Here is a 21,428-nt window from a genome sequence, read left to right as displayed (position 1 = left end):
CCATGGCCGGTGGAACATCAAGGGCCTTTTCTTGAGCAATGATGGTGCATCAGACTGTAAGTGAACTCCCAGGTTTTCAATTCTATGATTCTTTCTGCTTGCATCTGTATTTCCCACAGTGAACAAAAAGGGGAAGAACTTGGTAGGCTTTGAGAATGCCACATAAGACACAAAGATCTGTAATGCACACCATCACTTCCCCTTTCCCCAAAAATAGAGCTGATCTGTAAATCATATGGATGCCTACCCCTTTGCTGAGCAATTCCATATTTTATGGAGAGAGACAAATTCTAACAATTTTGGTCCCAGTTCATGTTCAGCTACAGCTGAAGTTTGTTCTGGTTTCTTGTTTATGTCCATAAATTTTTTGTAACCAGCTCACACAATAAAATTTAAAATAAAGAGGCACATTATAATGATTGATTGTACAGCTGCACAGAACAAGCTAACAAAAGTCTAAAACTCGCTTTGGGGCAATACCTTTGTTAGGTCAACTATAATGAGCGCCGCAACCCCAGAGTCGTCCACGACTGGACTTAATGGTCAGGGGTCCCTTTACCTTTATAATGTCACAAAATAGTGCCTAAGAGTTCTCAGTAACTTGATAAGTCAGAAATAAGGGCTAGGAAACCTATCAGATGGGTCTGCTCTACCCACTACCCTCACCCCATGTTATTCTAAGAGCTTCTAGATCAGGAGTGGGGAACATTCCTTTCTAGGCAACCTTTTGTAGCTCACATGCCAAGAATTTGTAAGCCTGCAGGTAAAGTGGGCACAGCAGCAAATGTAGGGTTGCCATATGTCCAGGCAAAAATCGCTGAAGGTCTAGGGAAATCTGTAGGCATAACAGCCCATGTCAGTAATGTAGATCTTGGTGAATTTCATGAAAAATAGCTCAAAAAGCTCAACTAGTTTGGTTAATATTATAAAAAAGCTCAAAAACCAACAACTTTTGTGTCGAGATTTTCACTTTTTAAAATATGGCAACCCTAAGCATTTTACAATTATATACAGAAGCCTTCTTTCTACACGTACACAAACATCACCACCCCATCCTCCATCCTGGCCTGGTAAGAAGAAGAAAAAGGAGAAATTTAATAAGGCAGCTTTCAAATGAGGCCACGAGCATGAATTTGTAGCTGAACTTGTAGACAGCATACTTTTGGGGGTACACACATATACACACACTCATCTGCTTTCCATCTATTCTGAGCCATACACCACATGGAACCTTTTAAACAAGAGGACAGGAATAACATGGTTTCCTGATGGTACTTGCAAATATTTTCAACTGTGGAAGAATGTCCTACATTTCCAAAGCAGAAAAATCATAAAGTCACTATGGGCCTGTTTCTGCTTAGCGGTGCATTTGCATGCTTTTACTCTAGTCATTAAGACCAAGTGTGTAGAAAATACCAGACGTGGTCTTTGGGTGTTTGTGAGATGCAGCCTGAAAGATGTAAGTAAGGGCACTGAACTATTCAAAGATTTGTTACAATACTGTAGGGAATCGTTGCTGGGAAGTTAGGGGGATTCCAAGCAAAACTACGGCAGATGACACATTTCACAAAGTAGAATAGTCAGAAGGGTCAGACTGTGGCTGCTAGATAAACTTCCTAAAATAAGGGACCCTAAAGCTTTGGTATAGTCTCCTATGTCTGCATTGGGAGTACAGTGGTACCTTGGTTTAAGAACAGCTTAGTTTATGAACAACTTGGATTAAGAACGCTGCAAACCTGGAAGTAGGTGTTTTGGTTTCTGAACTTTGCCTTAGAAGCGGAACATGTTCCGCTTCCTGTTGAGTGTAAATTGAGTCCTCCGCTGCTATGGGAAAGCACGCCTTGGCTTAAGAACGCTTTGGTTTAAGAATGGACTTCCGGAATGGATTAAGTTCGTAAACCAAGGTACTACTGTACATATAGACACTCTGTTTTTCAAACACACTGACCAGTGTCCAACACACATTAGACTCACGTAAGCCCATTGACATAAATGTATTTGGCAAAACATGGACATCTTGTTGTGTCAACAGAGTAAATTTGAATGGAAGAGAATTATGGCGCAAACAAAAATATTGCCACACCTGCTTGGTAATTATTTTCACACAGGAATAAACTAACTTGCCACCTTGCCATGCTTTTTCTTTACAGTCACAATTCTTCTTGAGTCTTGTGAACAGACCCCACAAGGGGAGAAAGAGGAGACTGACAGGAGATAGTCAAGTCATCTTCAAATATCTCAAGGGCTGTCACATGGAAGATGGAGCAAGCTTGTTTTCTCCTGCTAAGGAGGGTAGGACCTGAACCAATGGCTTCAAGTCACAAGAAAGGAGATTCTGACTAATTATCAGGAATAACTTTCCGAGGGTAACAGCTGTTTGACTCACCTTCATTGGAGGTTTTTAAGCAGAAGCTAAATGGCCATCTGTCATGGCTGTGATTCCTGCTTTGCAGGGGGTTGGACTGGATGACCCTCAGGGTCCCTTCCAACTCCACAATTCTATAATTCCATGTAAACCCTAGTGCAGTTTTAACATGTGAAAGCACCCCCTGTTTTTGTGCGCAAATTTGCAAAAACCCAGCCTCTATTTCCCCACCCCTCTGCAGTTTGAACAATGCTCCCCCGCGCTTAATTTTTGTCACTCGGGCTTTTGAGCCCACTGGCGCGTAACGTGTGAACGCGCCCTTAATTTCTGTAGGCGTGTACCCCTTCCTTTTGAAAAAATACCCACCCCCCGCCCCGGGAGTCCTTGCCAGCCACAGCTCCCCCAAGGCCGGCTTTCCCCGTGGTTATAAACCTCCCCGGCTGAGGCTCCCCTCCCGCCGTCCGCCAGCCTCCCCTCAGACGCTGGCAACCCGGCGCATGCGCAGAGCTCCCCCTCACTCTCCTCCTCCGCCCCCCCAGCTCCTCGCCCGCCCCTTTTGCCTGTCAGGATGAGGCGGCTGAGGCGGCCCAGGGCCGGCGGCGGAGGCTGAGGCGGCGGCCCCTGTTGTGCTCGCTCCGCTCCCCTCGCCTGACTTAGCGGGCCCGGCCTCGGCGTGAGCTGGCTCAGCCATGGCCCAACCCGGGGCGGCGGCAGAAGAGTCGTCGACCGAAGGTGAGGAGGAGGACGAGGAGGGGAAGCCCGGGCGCGGCCTGCGAAGGCTTACCTGGGCCTGGGGGGTCGCGTGTGTGTCTGTGGGGGGCGGGCAGATGGCGCTGGGGATGCAGGCCAGGGAGGCTTGGAAGGGGGGCGGCGGAAGTGTAGCCCCACCCCCAGGGGGGTTCTCCCCTCTCCCCAATATCAAGCCTCTGACACCCCCTGTTCGTGCCCCCCCACCTTTTAAATTGTCACTTCCCTTACCTCCCCCCCCCAGCACTTTCTCCTTAGCAGTCTCTTCCCTCCACATCACAGGACTATTTCAACCCCCCCCCCCCCAATCTCGTGCTTTACTTTATTCTTCTCTCCCCCCCCCCCCCCGCTCCAGTAATGTATCTCCTTCTCCTGCCCCACCATGACAGGCATCCCCATGCAACTCCTCCTTTTGCTTCCCTAACCCTAACCCTCCCCCCTCCCCCTGTACTATCTTCTTATCAGTCTTCTCCCTGTCTCGTGCTTTATTTTATTTCTCTTTTATCCTCCCCGCCCCGTATTTTATCTTTCTCCTGCCCCCTACCCCGCCAAAGTCATCGCCTTGCAATTACTTCTATGCACCCCCCCCCCCAGCCTACTGGTTTCTCCTTAACAGTTTCATCCTATCTTTAAGGAGTGTTTCTCTCCCCCATCTTGTGCTTTACTGGTTCTCTCTCTCTCTCTCCCACCCACACCCACACCTATTAATTTATCATTTTCCTGCCCCACCACTACAGGCATCACCACCCCCAGCCTACTGGTTTCTACCCTCAGTAGCTACTCCCTTCAATCCTCACCTCAAGCGCTCTGTGTTTTTCTGTCTTACTCCCCTCATGACAAATCTCCTGAGTTTGTAGCACCTTAAAAGAATAACATTTATTGTGGCATTAATTTTTGTGGATTGGAAATCCAACATTCAAATTACAGTTGATCTTAAAATCATTGCTGGCAAAATATTCCACCACCACCACCCCCTTTTTGCAGCCATATACAGCCCATTCCTTTAGCCTACTAAGCCCTGTGCAAAAAATGAGTCCAATGTTCCATGCAACAAACACTTCAAGCTTTCCCCCTTCTGCACAGTGGGCAGCCTCAGTTCCCTTTTCCTTCAGCTTCATGCTGTTGGCAGTTGCACATCCGCAGCCCTGGGTTTATCCCATGTTTCTGAAGTTGTGGTTGACCTGTAAGCCTTTGGTGAAATGAACAAGACAGTTCCAGTGGTTGAATTCTTCTTGGAGAGTAAAGGTAAAGGGCCCCCTTACCATTTGTCGTGACCGACTCTGGGGTTGCGACGCTCATCTCGCTTTATTGGCCGACGGAGCCGGTGTACAGCTTCCGGGTCATGTGGCCAGCATGACTAAGCTGCTTCTGGCGAACCAGAGCAGCGCACGGAAACGCCGTTTACCTTCCTGCTGGAATAGTACCTATTTATCTACTTGCACTTTGACGTGCTTTCAAACTGTAATGAGAGTCAAAAGACTCTGTAGAGTTGGGTTGTGGAGTTGAATTTTGAGGGAGAAGTGTGAGTGTGAAGGAAGTGTGTGTGTGTGTGTGTGTGTGTGTGTGTGTGTGCATACATGCAAGTCCCATGTGGTAGCAGAAGTGCTCTTTCTGTACAATGAAACAGCAGTTATTTTAGCTGGTGTGACACTACTATTGAAGTGTCTAATGGGATTTACCTGCATAAGGATGTGCCCAACTTTTGAAAATCAAATTTTATGTGGTGATATCATAAGCTATATCAGCTACATATTTTTATATTAAAAGAAAATTTATATTATGCATAATACAATACAATACAATACAACACAACATATTTATGTTACTTGCATCTCCTTAGGAAAAAGTCAGGTAATGAGGGGCATGATAGAGGTGCATAAGATTCTATATGATGTGGAGAAAGTGGATAGGCAGGCATTTTTCTTCCTCTCTCTTGATACTAGAGCCCAGGACTGTCCAATGAAGCTGAATATTAGAAGATTTAGGAAAGACAAGGTGCTTCATCACACAGCACACATTAAAACTGTGGAATTTGCTCCCATAATTCCGTTCAACGAGATGTAGTGATGGCCAGCAACTTGGATGGCTTTAAAAGAGGATTACACAAATTAATGGAGGATAAGGATAGAATTAATGTTCTGCCTCCACCTTTGAAGGCAGTGAATACCAGTTACTGGGAACCACAAGTGCTGGTGTGCTGTTGTGCTCAGGTCATGTCTTAGGGTTTTCTGTAGGCATCTGGCTGGCTGGCCACTGTCGGAACACATGGGTTGAACCAGGTGGGCCTTTGACCTGATCTAGCAAGTTTCTCCTTATATCCTTATTCTGCTTATCCACTACTGCTGGGCTCTCAAAGAAGTTTGCAATAATTAACAGAAAAGTAAAACAACTCTAAAACAATAGATTGTAAAACCAACAAATCAGATTAAACTAACAATGCAATAAAAGTTGTTGCTACTGTTCAGTAAAAAAATAAAAAGGACTTCTGAAGCAGGAAGGTCTTAACAATTGTTCTAAGACAAGGAGTGAATTGGACAGGCCCAAAGGATTGAATTCCTAAAAAAGCTGAGCCAAAACAGAAAAACTACCACTTTACACATCTCCACCAGTGAAGACATATAGAGCAGAGCTTCATCTGCAGATTTTTAGAAGATGCAGGTATGGGAGACATATTTGATAAAGGACAAATACTATTTCATGTTTTGACTGTAATTACTAGCACTTTAAATTTGACATGAAGGCAAATGGGCAATGCAGTCCTACCTCGGAAGTCAAACAGAATCTGTTCCAAAAGTCTGTTTGACTTCCAAAACATTTGGAAACCAAAGCACGGCTTCTGATTGGCTGCAGGAAGCTTCTGCAGCCAATCGGAAGCCAAAGAAGCTCCATCAGACATTTGGCTTCCAAAAATAGCTCACAAACCAGAACACTCACTTCCGGGTTTGTGGTGTTTGGGAACCAAAATGTTCAAAAATGAAGCTGTTCAAAAACCAAGGTACGTGTTCTTCCTTAATAATAGCTACATAATGTTCTCTCTGGTTAAAATGGTCAGGAGTTCAGCTGCTGCATCCTGGATCATAGGTAATTTCTTCACACCATTCAAATACAGCCCCATGGCAGAGTAAACTGCATTAATCCTGAAGAGTGATACAATAGTCAGCTGTCTCTTCCCAAGAAAGGGTGGAGCTAGCAAACAGTACAGAACACTTGGTACCTGAGAATAAAGTAGCAACACAGAGTTTAGGGTTATGTGACTGACAATACCTGTCATGGCAATATGGATTTATTTCTATGAGAATGTCTACCCTACTCATCTAATAATTTACATCAGAAAGTACCTCACAACAGAAAACGGTGCTTCCACCATAGGCAGGACAGTGTGAAGGACCACTTCATCAGATCTTAGGCAGTAGGCAGGCTGTTGCATGAGGAGGTGGTCCTTCAAGTATCCAGGACTCAAGCCACTTAGGGATTTAAAAGGAATTACTAACACTGTGAAACCTGTTACAGATAGGTAGCTGTGTTGGTCTGCCATAGTCAAAATAAAAAAAGTGTGCATGCACACGAAAGCTCATACCAAGAACTAACTTAGTTGGTCTTTAAGGTGCTACTGGAAGGAATTTTTTTATTTTGACTGTGAAACCTGTAAACAAATTGGCAACCAGTGCAGCTGATGCTGGATAGGTATCTTCTTTGGCGATCACTCGTAGCCGAGAAAGATTGTCTTCCATACACACAGTTTTAACAATGAGTCCGTAAGTGACTGTGGAGGCCAATTCTGGACCCACACGTCCTTCCACAGTGGGGAAATTGGTTCCCGGGCGGGAGCTGATCACGGTGTGGATTTGCCAAGCATGCCTTCCTCTTAGCACATTTCTCCCTTGCGTTTTGAGTTTGAGTGTCTTCAAAGTCCACGACACCTTTGGTGAAGGCTGTTCTCCAACTGGAGTGCTTGCAGGCCAGTGTTTCCCAGTTGTAGTATAATTTTTTTAGATTTGCCTTGAGACAGTCTTTAAACCTTTTTTGTTGACCACCAGCATTACACTTTCCATTTTTAAGTTTGGAATAGAGTAGTTGCTTTGGAAGACGATAATCAGGCATCCACACAACCTGACCAGTCCTACGAAGTTGATGTTGGAGAATCATTGCAACAGTTTTCACCATACTGGTGCCTAGTTTTGGACTAAAACTCCATTCATCCACAGCCAGCGCATCCTGGAGAGCACCAGGCTAGATAGGCTTGTATAATGTTATCCCATGGGCCCATTAACATCCTTGCAACCATTTTCTGGATCACTTAAAATTTCCTAACACTCTTCAAAAGGAAACCCATATAGGGTGCATTACAATAATACATCCTGAATGTAATTAAAGGATATGTTACTGTAGCCAGATCTGACATCCTCACAAATGATGCATACTAGCCTAAGACAGGCAAAGACCCTTTGGGCCATCACTGCCGCCTGTGTAACCAAATACAATAGTACCTCCAGATGGTGAACCAGATTCTTCAAGGGAAGTACTATCCCATCCCAAATGGACGGCATCCCTGTTCTGCAGTCTGTTCCCTTCTGATCAGAATCACCTCTGTCTTGTCTGGAATAAGCTTCTGTTTATTGGCCCTCACCTAGCCCGTTTATACCAGAATGTAAAGATCCTTAAGGTAGTCTTTTCTTTGGAGCTTCTTAATGTGCCTGCTCTACTCTCCCTCTTCACTAGCTATGTAAAGATTTGGGAAGCCTATTTTCAGAGGGATGAATCTGGAAAAGTAAGTATGTGGGATGAAGAGAAAGGATGTTATTCGAATATTACTATTCCTAAGAACAGCATAATGTGAAGTATTATACTGGGGCCGAAAACATAATGTATTCAGTTTATGCCTCTATTAAAACTCTGTTAGTATGAGTCATCTTTAGTACTGGCTGGTGATCTGAATAAATAGATACTGAACCATTCACAATATGTTAATGCAGACAGGGAGTGTAAAATGTAAGCTTGTACACTTGTGGCTCCAGCCTAAGACTTTTGAGTGAATTTATGTGGAACAATGTAGGACTTGCAACTGGAATGGTACACATTGAAGGTCCCACTGAGGCATCAGTTTGCAAGGTAACATTTTCAGTTTTTCTTCTATGAAAAGTAAAAAAAAAAGCACAACAATGATAACCTGCTGGTGTTGTAGGAATTTTGTGGTAGGACAATGGTAGTCATAGATTTATTCAAGAAGAGTGGCTCCTTTACCTCTAGTACACTAATTAAAAGCCTATGGAAGATCTACCTATGTATATAAAGAGCAGGGCCAGAAATGCTGCAAAGAATTTAGTTGACAGGTTTGTGTAAGAAATATATCACTAAGGTCAGGGAGTTCACTTGGATGAACTAAATGTAGTGAAGTGACCTAACATACTGTTTTAGAATTGAAAGAGGTACTGTATTTATCTGGGCAGGTAATTATGATTATTTGTGTTTGGCGAGGCAGTTATAACAACTTCTGTAAGAAAACTTTTACTGAAGCTTCATAATATTAACCTAGGACATTCTGGGGGAAAGTTAATCACTTCACGATTGACCAGTGGCATGTTTTTTGGAGAACAAGAAACGAAGATTGGATAATTCTTTGTAGGGAAATGGATGCAGTTGAGCAAATATCTTTATAGACAGAGAATTATACTTGTTGATCTTTACTTGTAGTGCATTCTTAGCTGCCAAATTATATTTTATGCAGTACATCAACCAAATCTGAACTGAAAAGAAGATTGAACCTTCATTTTTGTTCATTTGCAACAGGACCAGAACTGTTGTTCAAAAGCCTCTGTTGAATGTTAACTGGAACAGAGGTTTTTTTTTAATTGGTTTAGAATAAGAATTTGACATTATCACATCCTTTAAAAAAAGTATATGATTTTTAAAATTTTTGGTGGCTGCAGTTGGAATGACTCATGAGGGCACAAAACTATATTTTATCCCCCACTTTCCTCCCGTGAACTCAATACTGCATGCATAGTACTTTCCTCAACCTTTATCCTTATAATAACCCTGTGAGGTAGGTTGGGCAGAGAGGTGGTGACAAACCACAAGATCATCCCAGTGAGTTTCACAGCTGAGTGTGGACCTGAATCTAGATCTCTCCATTTGAAGTCTGGCACTCTAGGCCAAGTGCATGGAACCTGTTGCGCTCCAGATGTTGTTGGATTCACCCCCAGCCAGCAGGACCAAATGGTCAGGGATACAAGCAACATTATCTGAGTTGCTGGTAAGAGATGCGTGAGGTTTCAACTACTGCCCAGCTTTGTAACTTCTTCAGCCTAAGTTTATAGAAGTTACTCACTTGCCAGCCCACATGTATAGATTAGTCATTTCTGGCACATGGGTGGCCTGAAAAGGTCGTAGGAAGAACCACAATTTAAGAGTTTCCCTGCCTACTTGCCTGAAGGTGACACCACAGGTGGGTAGCTATTTACGGGTCCTGGTATACAGTGTTAGATGGTAGTGGTGGCCGTGTACAGGTCATCTTGCAATGTGAATTTTATTTATTTGAAACATACTGATATCATCATTCTGTTTAGAGTTTTAGGGAATTGTACAATTTATTTCAGGGTGGTGACTGTAATTCAGACTTGCAGATTAGGCTTGAGAAGGGTGCTTGCGCAGCATCTGCTCTGGTCACCTATCTCTTGTATATCTCAGCAGTTGGTTGCACTAGTTCACAGAGAGCTGGACTTCATACATAATTTCCCCCAGAATGTCAAATGATGGTGGGATGGGGGCTGGTACCCTGCCACCATTTGCATGGGACCTGATGGGTCCTGGTTCTGAGGCAAGCAATTGCTCCCTGGCGTGCTTCTCCTGAAGGGAGGCCAGCACTCACAAATTTGTTCCCTGCTATCACCACCACCTGTTTTGGGTCAATCCTGGCTTCAAGTGTCCCTGTTTTCTCCCCAAGGTGATTGGGGTAGCAGTGCATGTAAAACTACTATAGCAGCATGTTGGCTGAACTTCTTGTCTCTTTTCAAGCTGAAACGAAGTGTTTCATTTGAGTGAATCACAGGATTTAATGTGTATTCAGTTTGTTGTTCTTGTGAAGCAATTAAGTGGAGAAAGTTAAATGAACGCATTTTATGTGAAGTTGCTTGTTATGACTGATTGGAGCTTCATAGATTTAATGTGTTTGTGATTCAGAAATTTTTTGTGGGCCTTGCTGGCCAACCAAAAATTTGTGGTCGCTAGCAACCTGCTCTCTCCCAAAGGAAAGGATTGTGTCCCTGGCTTAGTGCTATGTCCCCATATACAATGTCAAGGGCAATCTTCTATTCTCTTCCTCAACTCCAAACTTGGACCTGGATAGCAGGGTGAGGTAAGGATTGCTCCTACAGTTACATTGCTCTTCCAAAGTATTTGGAAAAGCAGCGGCAACACAAGCCCCCTTCTCCCTTCTTCAGGGAGTAAGTCTGCAGTATATCAGTTTGTTGCTGCACTTCTAAGGTGCTTGGAATGCTTTTGAAATGCAGTGCCAAAACTGTCCACAGTCCCTCTCCCGATCCTTGAGGTGTAGGGTGGGGAATCATTCCCACAGTTGCACTGGGTTTTTTGAAGGATTTTTGCAGCTATTATGACTATCCTACTTTCTACCTCTGAGATTGGCTTGCCCCATTTGTGTTTCATTTCCCCAAATCTGTTTCTGTAGTTTAGAGGTCAATGTGTATCTTCATGTAGCCAAAATGGCACTATCTATGCACAAGAGAGAAATATTAGCAGACTTTAGGGAAACCTCAATGTTTGCAAAAGTACCAAAAAGAAGAAGAAGAAAAGTGCCAATGGGTGTTTTTGTTGTTGTTGCCAAAACAGTTTAGTAGGAACTGAGTGTGGCAGTGGACTGCTGACAGATTGTTGGGAGAGAAAAGGAAAAACTAGGTGAGAAAGGAGATGAAATGGAGTATCATGGATGAGGGCATGGCTGGGTAGATGAAACAAGAGCATTCCACCTTGCAGTATTTTCTAGTTTTCTGACATTTTGGGTGCCTACAAGGATTTTTGCAATGCTGGAAAGCAATAGCCAAAGAATAAAAGTGAAATATGCAGCAGATCTTTTTGTCTTATAATTGTTTTCATAGCAAAAGCAACTTCTTTATCGGAAAATGTGGATTTTGTTCTTATCATCTCCTGAAGAAGAAGAGCAACATTTTTGTCCAATGGCCTGTCCAGCTACTAATTTTGTATGTTCTTTGCTTACTTCAGGATATCTTCAGGGTGCTATTCAAAAGCAGTAGTGAATTCCCTGGGTGTACTGTAGCCTTTATGTAAAAGCTTTATCATTCTCTATAATTACTAGGGGGTATGGCTGGTTCATCCATGAGGCAAGGTGAGGCGGCTGCTTCGGTTGGCCGGATCCTCTGGAGCAGCAGATCCTGATGTTGATTTTCTTTCCTCTTCTTTCTGATGTAGATCTTCCCTTACTCCTTCTTCCCTGGCAGGAAGTGGGGTACTATTTTGGGATCTGCCTCAGGTGCCAAAATGTATTGGGCCAGCCCTGCTTGGGGGGAAACAATGTGTTCCATATTATTATGAGCTGGTGATTCTAAGACCCACCCTCACAAGTTCTGTGGTTAGCTCTTCCTGCTGTTCAGTTACCTGTAATGTGACTGGGTGTTTTAAGAGCGAGAAAAATCAGATATTCCACCCCCTCAACCACACTCCTCTGCTTGCTCTCCAGCATCTCTCCCATGCACTGAGAAGCTTGGGCAGCTAGCCATTAGAGGTAACTGTCATTAGTGCAGTGCTGTCTTTTTACAGCAGTGGCTGCTCTATCTCACTTCCCTAGAGTTAGAGCGTAGGGTGCTAGCTTAGGAGAGAGTAAGACAGCAGAAACTTGTGCTCTTTCTTGCTCTCCACCCCTCCCTGCCTTTGCCAGTGAGACACAGTTGTCAGTACTCTGTGCTACATATCCTGAGCCCGTTTCCTGATCAGGAGTTCTAGGGAACATGTGCGTACTATCTCCTCTCTGCCTTTCATTCTTCCACTGGAGGTTGCCCAGAGGTACCGTATTTTTCGCTCTATAAGACACACTTTTCCTCTCCTAAAAAGTAAGGGGAAATGTGTGTGCGTCTTATGGAGTGAATGCAGGCTCCATGGCTTCAGCGAAAGCAACCCGAAGCCAGGAGAGCAAGAAGGGTCGGTGCGCACCAACCTCTTGCTCTCCTGGCTTCGCTTCGCTGGAGAGGCGCTGTGCAGCTTTCCCTCTCTGCGCAGTGCCCCTTCAGCAAAGCGGGAGGAGAAATGGAAGGGGCTGCACTTCTCCTGCCGCTTCGCTGAAGAGCCGCTGCGCAGAGAGGGAGAGAATACTTTTTTTCTTGTTCTCCTCCTCTAAAACTAGGTGCGTCTTATGGTCGGGTGCGTCTTATAGAGCGAAAAATACGATAGTCATTACTCTAGGTGATCTTATATTCCTCCAAATAGAGGGATGTTTCTGATGGATGATTTCGCTGTGCTCTTTGTGCAATTGCCTATACATTTTGCGCAGTTGCTTATACATCATGGTGATAGTGGGGATAAAGTAGAGTTAAAGAAAACCATATATATAGTATGTTCCTGTTTTTGCTAGGAAATAATGGACAAAGATCAGAGTCTTAATGATGGATTCACAGGATTTCCAGCCAAAGGTTTTCTATGTACTGGGAAAAGTGAAATAAGGAAGCCTGCCCCTCTCTAGCTGAGTGCAATTTTCCACCATGCCTCCGTAGATGATTACTGTATGTGAGCAGTTTGATTGGTACTAATACAACTGCATGGTGGATGTGTGTAACAGTGATATAGATCAGTGTTAGAAACTGAGATATGAAAGCTAAATGGCACCTTAAACTGAGGTTGTGGGCACAACAATGAAATGTCTAGGCGTGCTTTTTTATAACAAAAATACAAAGCTGAAAATGAATGAACTGCAACTCTCTGCAGTTTTAATCTGAAATCTTAGGCACAGTACTGCGCTCAGAGTTCAGAAACTGCCCATGCTAATGAAATTCCCTGTTGCAAAACGCACCTGGAACAATGGGAGTTTTGAACAATGATATAGATAGTATGACTTCAGTGCAAAGAAGAGATCAGGATGATTCTTGCATACATCAGGACTTTCAACAGCTCTACTGAGTTGTCCCGGAAGCTATCAGAGCAACTTCAGGAATGTCAAAAGCAGCTTCTGATGTGATACATGGCGTCAAATGTATGCTCATTTGTCCCTGGGCTTACTGGATTTGGGCTGACATGTTGGATGAGGCAGCATGGAAGCCTTAGCAGCTGCAAAATAGTTTGATAGGGCATGAAACTCATTTGGGAAGGCACTTGGACAAGTCATTTTCCTGTTACCATAACCTACCTTTCAGAGCTGGTATGAAAATAAAATGCTGCTCTGATGTTTGGATGTTAAATGTGGTCTGCACATTTAAATAATAATACAGTATGGTAAACATTCAAATGGAAATAAACTGTGCTATATCCAACTCTAATTGGAGTAGTCCCACTGAAGTTGATAAACCTAAGTTAGTCAGGTCCATTAATTAAAATGGGTCTCCTCTGAGTAGGACTGACATTGGATGCAACTCCTTTCAGTCATGGAAAGTCCAGATCTTCACATAAGACAGCACATGATAAAGACTGAGATAAATACTGTTGAATTTTTGGTTTAGCAGACTTGCTTCTTCCCTCTTCCTCTGTTGATGATGACTTTGCAGCTGGGGTATGCATTTTTTGTCCTCAAGAAGTGACAATTTCCTCACAGTGAGAAACATCATGTGCTGTAGTTTTAGTCTGTAGCCTCTTGGTTTTCATGATACGGGGCTTTAAGGGTACTGTACTTTGCTGGTATCAGCCAGTTACTTTGGGCACTGGAGCCTTGCAGTGGCAAATAGACAATTGGGGTTTGGGCTGTAACTTGAAAGGTTTGTCTTCTTGACAACCTTCTTTCAAACAAATATGTGGGAGGGAGGTGGGGTTGCTCATATTAATCCCTAGATTTCAGTAACCTATGGAAACATGTTTATCTCTAAGAAAGTGCATCTTTTTCCAAAGCTATCAGGTGTTCAAGGACAATGACAACAGCATTCTCTTAAGAATTTAATGAAGTTAGAGCTGATTCTCATAGGGTTCCAAACTGAAAGGAAAGGCTGTTAGTTTTAAAGTGCGAGGTTCTGATCTGTTGATTTCTCTTCTGTGCCAAGGAAATATAAAATTCATGTGTGGAATGAATTGTTTCAGTTAAGTGGTTCTGTATGGTGCAGTTTAAAAAAATCACCACTAAGTTTTTAATTTGTTTGACAAAAGCAGGAAGGAAACATAGAGAGATAGGAACAGTTTGGCTGTAGGGATAGGAAGGAAATGCAGAAAACTGAAGATCCAGCAAAAATCTTTGTTTCTTTAGGATCCTCTTCAAATCTGTGAATTTTAACATAGACTGGATAGAATTTACAGTTTTCAGTTCATAACCAGGAGCAGATTGGTAAACACAAACACTGAAACATTCTCCCTTCTCCTACTGAATGGTTTAGCCTCAGTGGTTATAAGTTGGAAATACCACATCGAAAGTTCCTAGGCCTCTCTTTTCTTGCTCTTGAACACTTTTTATGTGAAAGTCATTTGTAAGGAACCCTTGGTTTGCCTTGTGACTGGATCCAGTTGAGCAAGTATCAAGTACTTCCTTTGGATAAGAAACATTGAATAACCAGATTGTTGATCCCTGGATAAGAAGCTTGCCCCTTTCTCCTGAAACTAACTTTACTTGTTTTTTATCATATTATTGCACCACCAAATATAAAGTTGTCTTATGAAAGCCCCTATGCGGGTTTGTTAGCTGTTTGTAACATGTTTAAGATAATTGTGATAACTGTTGTTCCGTGGCTGTTATTTTAAAAGAAAGCCAGTACCCTATACATGTATTTTTCTTCAGGAGAACCCATAAATATACTTTGTAAGGCAGTATGACCCTTGTTTTTTGCTTATCTATTATTAGTTTGCCTAATGACCCAGGACAGCATAATACAATTTGTACTGGCACACATGAAGCAAAGCATTCTTGCACTTAAACAAAAAAAACAAAGATTCTCTACATTGATGTAAAAGTTGGCTAGAAAGCAGTTTGTGGCTTTCTAGGTCTCTGCTCATCATAATATTGTTAGCATAACCTCATTTTCAACTTTATTTCTCCCACTGTGATTTAAGAGAGGAACAAAGACAGTTGTGCTGTTGAAATAACGAGAGATCATATTCTACTATCTTCATATGCTTGCAAGCTGCTGCATTATAGCTTGTGATAGTTTGTAACCTCTGCTCACTGGGCAAGTTGACTGCCCTGGATCTCTTGCAAAATACCAGGTAGCTACTAGTGATCAGGAAATGTAAGTGAGTAGCCAGTAAGAGAAGTTTTACTGTGCTGCTAGATTTGCCTGTATCTATTGCAGGTCTAGGGGGCAAGCAGCTCTTACTCATTCCCTTGGGAACAAATGGTGCTATAATAAAATACAGAACTGGGAAGCTGCTATCTACATAGGGGCATTCATGACATAATGGAATATTTGACAATATTTGACTGTGGTCAGAAAAGAAGTCAACTGATGGCTATGCCAACCCCAGCCTATATGAATCTTGACACCTTGCAAAATTGGATGAGGGGAGAATACTACACACCCTTCTCATAGTAGCAGAACGGCCCCTTTGTAGTCAAAGGTGTTGGGCGATATGTGTGTGAAGAGATTTACCAAAGATTTCTATTCCCCCCTTTAAAGCCTATACATAGAAAAAATGAATATTCATAGTAAATGTGTCTAAATTGTGTTGGACAACCCATTTTTAATGATTCATTTATTTTATATTATCTGGTTTAAAAATGTGCTATCCTATTTGGTTTCCGTTCTTGATGCACAATTTAGCTCATTCTCATTTCAGTGTTTTAAAATTTCTGAAGTGCTGTCTTTAAGCAAAAGGTGTTCTGTGTCTCATCCAGCCTCACAACAATCCTGTTTGCCTGGCTGCAAATTCAGTCTGTCAAGTCATCAGAAACCCAATAGAGCAAGCACCTATTGTTCCCATGGGACTGAGGCCATGGGAGACTTGCTTAAAGTTGTCCTTAAATATATATGAGTAAAACTCTTATTACAAATAGTAAATGACAGAGGTTGCATCCCATAGTGGGTTTTCCCCCCTCTAATGGAAGCACTTCCACATTTGCAAGGCAGGGCCCTTGATTTTTGCCCAGCTCACCCCCCCCCACCCCGCCCCACCCCTCGTGCCTCTCAAAACTTCTCTTGAGGTCTGGGGTACCCTCTGGAACAGTATGAGAAATGACATAGAGAGCTGCAGTTGGGAACAAGACTCCTAACTCTGTTGATGGTTATGTAGCTTGTTTTGCTGCCTATGGGAAGGACAAAGTAGTTTAGTAATTTATCCAAAGGTAACCTCATGACAGGTATGTAAACTGTTTCTGATTTTAAGGTTAGTACTTCCACACACACCCATGTTGTCCCCCCTGAATATTTTGTTTGACCTTAACTGGATTGTCACTGATGCACAGACAACCCCCTTCTCACCTACTTGCTTATAGACTAACCCAGTACAGTGGAATCTCGTGTTACGTACTGTCCTCCTTGCGAATGCTTCGAGTTACGAGCTCCACTAACCCGGAAGTAGAGGCTCCCGGATGTGAACTTTGCCCTGGGATGCGAGTGGAAGTCGCGCACTGGCAGCACGGCAGCAGCTGGAGGCGCTATTAGTGAAAGTGCGGCTCATGTTACGAGCGGTTTCGGCTTAAGAATGGACCTCCGGAACGAATTAAGTTTATAACCGGAGGTACCACTGTATAATATATACCGGTAGGCTGTGGAACTGTTTGGCATTCATGGAGCTGCTACAAAGTAAATGGGTTGGTTGCTGAAATTCTGATGTTTCTAAGCATGGGTGCTACCAGCTCCCTTACAGTCATTTAATACTACATCAGTAACTGTCTCCTCTCGTCCCTCTGTAGGATCCTTGTGTTCTTAGGAATAGCTGTGCATGTATCATATATGGGCCTTTGCTATTGCCATTGTCTTGGAATAAGTGACCAGTCCCTGTGTGTGTTTTCTCCCTGCTTGGTATATGGTTATGCAGTTGCATTGGCCTGATATTATAGAAGAATACAGAATCAAGGGGGGCAAAGGGGTCTGTTGTAGGAGCAGGAATGACACAGAAGCGCATGTACATTGCTGGAAGGCAAAGCAATGCAAAGCAAATTATCTGGTAGCAATTCACATATAAAACACACAAAGCATTATCCAGTTAATTTGGCCTTGCTCTGAATATTCATGTTTTTTCTCTGAGTTAAATCAGGCGAAGTCAAATTGCTTCACCTCTAAACTGAATGTTCATACAGAGATTAATATGATTTCATTCCAAATCTTTAGTTAATCTAGATTATTATCCTTGTTAATACAAGCCCTGAGGGACTTTCTTTCACCCATTAACTGTTTTGAAAGAGACGACTCAAGTTACTGTATGACTTAAAAATCCATCCTAACCTATTTTTTTATTGCCTCCTACCCTATGAAAACTGGGATGCGGGTGGCGCTGGGCGCTGTGGGTAAAACCTCAGTGCCTAGGGCTTGCCGATCGCATGGTCGATGGTTCGAATTCCCGCGGTGGGGTGAGCTCCCGTCTTTCGGTCCCAGCTCCTGCCCACCTAGCAGTTCAAAAGCACCCCTAAGTGCAAGTAGATAAATAGGTACAGCTTTATAGAGGGAAGGTAAACGGCGTTTCTGTGTGCTGCGCTGGTGCTGGCTCACCAGAGCAGCTTTGTCACGCTGGCCACGTGACCCGGAAGTGTCTCCGGACAGCGCTCGCCCCCGGCCTCTTAAGTGAGATGGGCGCACAACCCTAGAGTTGGACACGACTGGCCCGTACGGGCAGGGGTACCTTTACCTTTACCTTATGAAAACTACCCAAGACTGTTACACAATTTAGAGCTATGGTAGCAAAGGGAGATTGACAAGAAAAGCAATATAGCTTCATAATGCCTTTGAATGATTATGTGTACATAAATCCTCATAACAGAGAACCAAAAGGGTGATGGGAGCCGAAGTGTTCAACTGTGATACCATAGCCCATTTGAAATCTGAATTGTGGGTGAGAATATATTCTAGGCCTTTCGGGGGGCAAGTCTAATTTTTATTAAGAAGAAAACTAAATGAAACAGAATCTTCCTGCCGTTAGAAAATTTTCTCCCTTAATTTGTGGGCCAGTTTACATAGGTAGCTGAGATGGCAACTAGTTTATAGTACAAACTTCAGAGATGGTTAAGGGCTTCTCATGCCTTCATGCTGCTAGGGAATCCTGAAAGAGGAGAGCCATTCTTACACATGTCAGACACTTGCTTCCTTTCATCCTGAGGCTTTAAAGGGATGAACAAGTTTTATTTTTTGAGTAAACATGCTTTGTGCTGCAAATGCTGAGGGTTTTCCAGAAGCAAATGCTGGCAGTTACTGGGCAAAATTGTCTATGAGATGGAAAGCAAATAATCCATTCTGTCTATTTCAGTCATAAATAAATAATTTGAGACAGAAGCACAATACAGGGCTCTGGTAGGTAAATGATGCAATTGAGAGGCATGGGGTTATCATAGTGGTCCAATTGCATGATCCCAGAGAGATACAGGATGGTATCTTATGGATCACACTGACTGATGATTTGATAGCTCTAGGGCAGGGGTCTGCAACCTTTAAGACAAAAAGAGCCACTTGGACCCGTTTCCGAAGGGGGAAAAAACTGGGAGCCGCAAAACTCGTCATTAAAAAAATAACTTTTTTGTCACTTTTTTATTATTTATTTGTTTGACCCCTCAGAATTACTCCTCCTCATAGAAATAAACGTTAAATTAACAAGTTACCTTTTTTTGTGTGTGTGTTCTTCACTCCCCTTCAAAACAGTGATCAGCGTACATGCCCCCTTTCAATGCAGTGACCAGCGTACATGCCCCTTACAATGTAGCGGGCGGGCGGGCGGGAAGGTGACGTCGGGACGGTGCGTGACTAACGCACGCACCGCCCCCATGTGATGTCACAGCCAGTACAGCGCCCGCCACAGTGGGGAGTGTTGGGGCGCACAATGCGCCTCCTCCCCTCACTAGTATCCACCCCGGAGCCGCGGCAAAGGTGTAAAAGAGCCACATGCGGCTCCGGAGCCGCGGGTTGCAGACCCCTGCTCTAGGGCCTGGCATACTTCAGTAAGGCTCAGTTGGGCAAAGGCAAGACTTGTTTATCAGCTTTGGCATAAAATGGCCTGTAGATCAATACTTCTGGAATGTTATATCTTTCCTTCTTGATTTCAAAGTCACCCCCGACCTCTAATCTCCTTAATAGGGTGAAGGCTCAAAACATTTTATGTGTGAAAGATGTGCATGAAGGTTGCCAACAAAAACTCATTGGTTGCCTTGCAATTGCCTGGAGGCCATCTGTGTGGTGTGCTGCAATACATCTATCATCCTTCAAATGTGGCACAGAACTCATTGTTTTGTAGCCAGCATAGCTACTCTTCAGGACTATTGTTTCAATAGATGGCTTTCAGTCTTCATTCAGAATGTTTGGTCCAGCTACACTTAAGTTCTTCTGAACTTGTGATGGCTTGTTTTGTTCTTGTTGCATTCAGGAAAAATGTCTGTATTGTGAATTTGGAATCAGACTGTGCTCAAAAATAATTCTATGGATAATTAGCTGTGCCTAAATTCTGGAGCGGCCTTCATGTACTTTGCAAAACTAGAAACTTTAGTTGCCATTGAAATCTGGCCAGTTTCAAATATATTGGGTATAGCTGACATTATCTATCTATAACATCTGTTTCCCAGTTCTTTGCATATGTGAAAGACTTTTTTCCCCCCTCCTCCAACTAAGTTCACAAGTAGAGCAATCCAAATCAGGCAAAGGAGTAAAACCCCAGGACCATGAAATCCAGAGCTGTGCTGGGCTCATGTCAACAGGATGGAAGGTGGGGAGGAAATGGTGTTTCTCCTACTATTACTTTTCATGCCCTTTTAAAGGTGTGGTTTTCCTTGTCCTCAGTCTTGGCCAGAACAAGTGTTCCTACTCCAGGGCCAGAGTATAGCATCTCTCATCTAACTGGACATGCTCTCAGAAAATCTTCTTTATGTCTTCTGTGTAGTGTCCACAGCTTCAAGGAGGAGCTTCAAGTAGGAGGCTGACCCAAGGCCATGGGATTCTGCCCTAACAAAAGTTAGGCAGTCAGGCAATTATTTCCTCATTCCTTCCATCCTTGGAAGAAGTGGTAGTTGAGATTTGGATTCCAGGAGTGAGTGGGACAAGAAAGCATGAGTGGAGAGTTCATGAAACTGAAAGAATGGGAATTCATGAAGCACCTTTACCAAAGCCCCTAACTCCCAAGATTGAGTTGACCTAAAGACTCTTTAAATCTGAATTTTATTTTGTTTTTCTAATTAGGCACAAATGCTGAGTATGCTTAAACTAGAGCTGTGTCTAGCACTGAAGTGCCTGAACTAAATCTATCTTTCAAATAAGCATTTTCTCAGTCTCTTCTTTCACCTACACTTTCTTAATTGCTAAATTAATTGAAAAGCATCACTCAGAACTTGTGGGAGGAATGAAGTCTGTTGTTACTTCTCATAGCACAGTTCAGAAAGTGTTTCAACATACTTCATTATGCTTAACCAATTTACAAGAAGACTGCTACTTAAAAAGAGCTCTTCTCTAGGTTAGGTTAGAGTATGAGGATTTTGGTTTGGGGTGTGAGCCAGTTCCCTTATTTGCTGTTTATCCTGGTGCTGGCACACATCTTTAAGATGTGGCATAGTCAAAACTGGTTCTTGTGTTACTCAGCTGGCCGGTTGAGGGCCAGGAGAATAAGAAAGGAAGTCGTTGTGTGTGTGGTGTGCGTGTTTCCTAGCCAAAAGCTAGACCAGAGATGGGGAACCTATAGCCCTCCAGATGTTGGGTCAGATTGACCAATGATAGGATGATGGGAGTTGTCATCCGGCCACATCAGATGGGTCACAGGTTCCCCATCCATGGGTTTGAGCAACAGCTTGGCTCCTGAACAGCTGTGAACAGAGTGAGTTGAATACCATGAAATGCACTTCCTTTTATACTCTCTTTTCTCCAGCCTCTTTGCAGCTTGTCTCCTTCCTGAGGTCAATATCTCCTCCAGATTCCATGTTAAGAGGGCTCAAGTAGAATTTAAGACTTTGGGTGGTAAGAGATGCTCTATGCAAAGAGAGAGGGGGGGGGGAGGGAGAAAAAGGAAAAAGTAGTAATAGGAATTCTTGAATTAGAACAGG

General features: G+C 43.3%; 1 protein-coding gene across 4 annotated transcripts in view; it reads left to right on the top strand.

Annotated features, from left to right (window-relative positions):
• Nucleotides 1-2,881: 2,881 nt before the first annotated feature.
• Nucleotides 2,882-21,428, top strand: part of RABEP1 (rabaptin, RAB GTPase binding effector protein 1) — a 53,770-nt gene continuing 35,223 nt past the window's right edge. Inside the window, exon 1 of one of the 4 annotated variants that reach the window (XM_083479224.1) lies at nt 2,882-3,097. In XM_083479224.1, the coding sequence (XP_083335350.1) occupies nt 3,055-3,097 (43 nt within the window). In that variant the 5' untranslated portion in view covers nt 2,882-3,054. The remainder of the gene's footprint in view (nt 3,098-21,428) is intronic. The other 3 variants (XM_083479225.1, XM_083479226.1, XM_083479227.1) reach the window with 3 other exon arrangements.

The sequence above is a fragment of the Podarcis liolepis genome (genome assembly GCF_965112155.1).
Source record: "Podarcis liolepis genome assembly, chromosome: 16".
Classification (NCBI taxonomy): Eukaryota; Metazoa; Chordata; class Lepidosauria; order Squamata; family Lacertidae; genus Podarcis; species Podarcis liolepis.
Note: the sequence above shows the minus strand (reverse complement) of the source record. Positions and strands in the feature narration are given on the sequence as shown.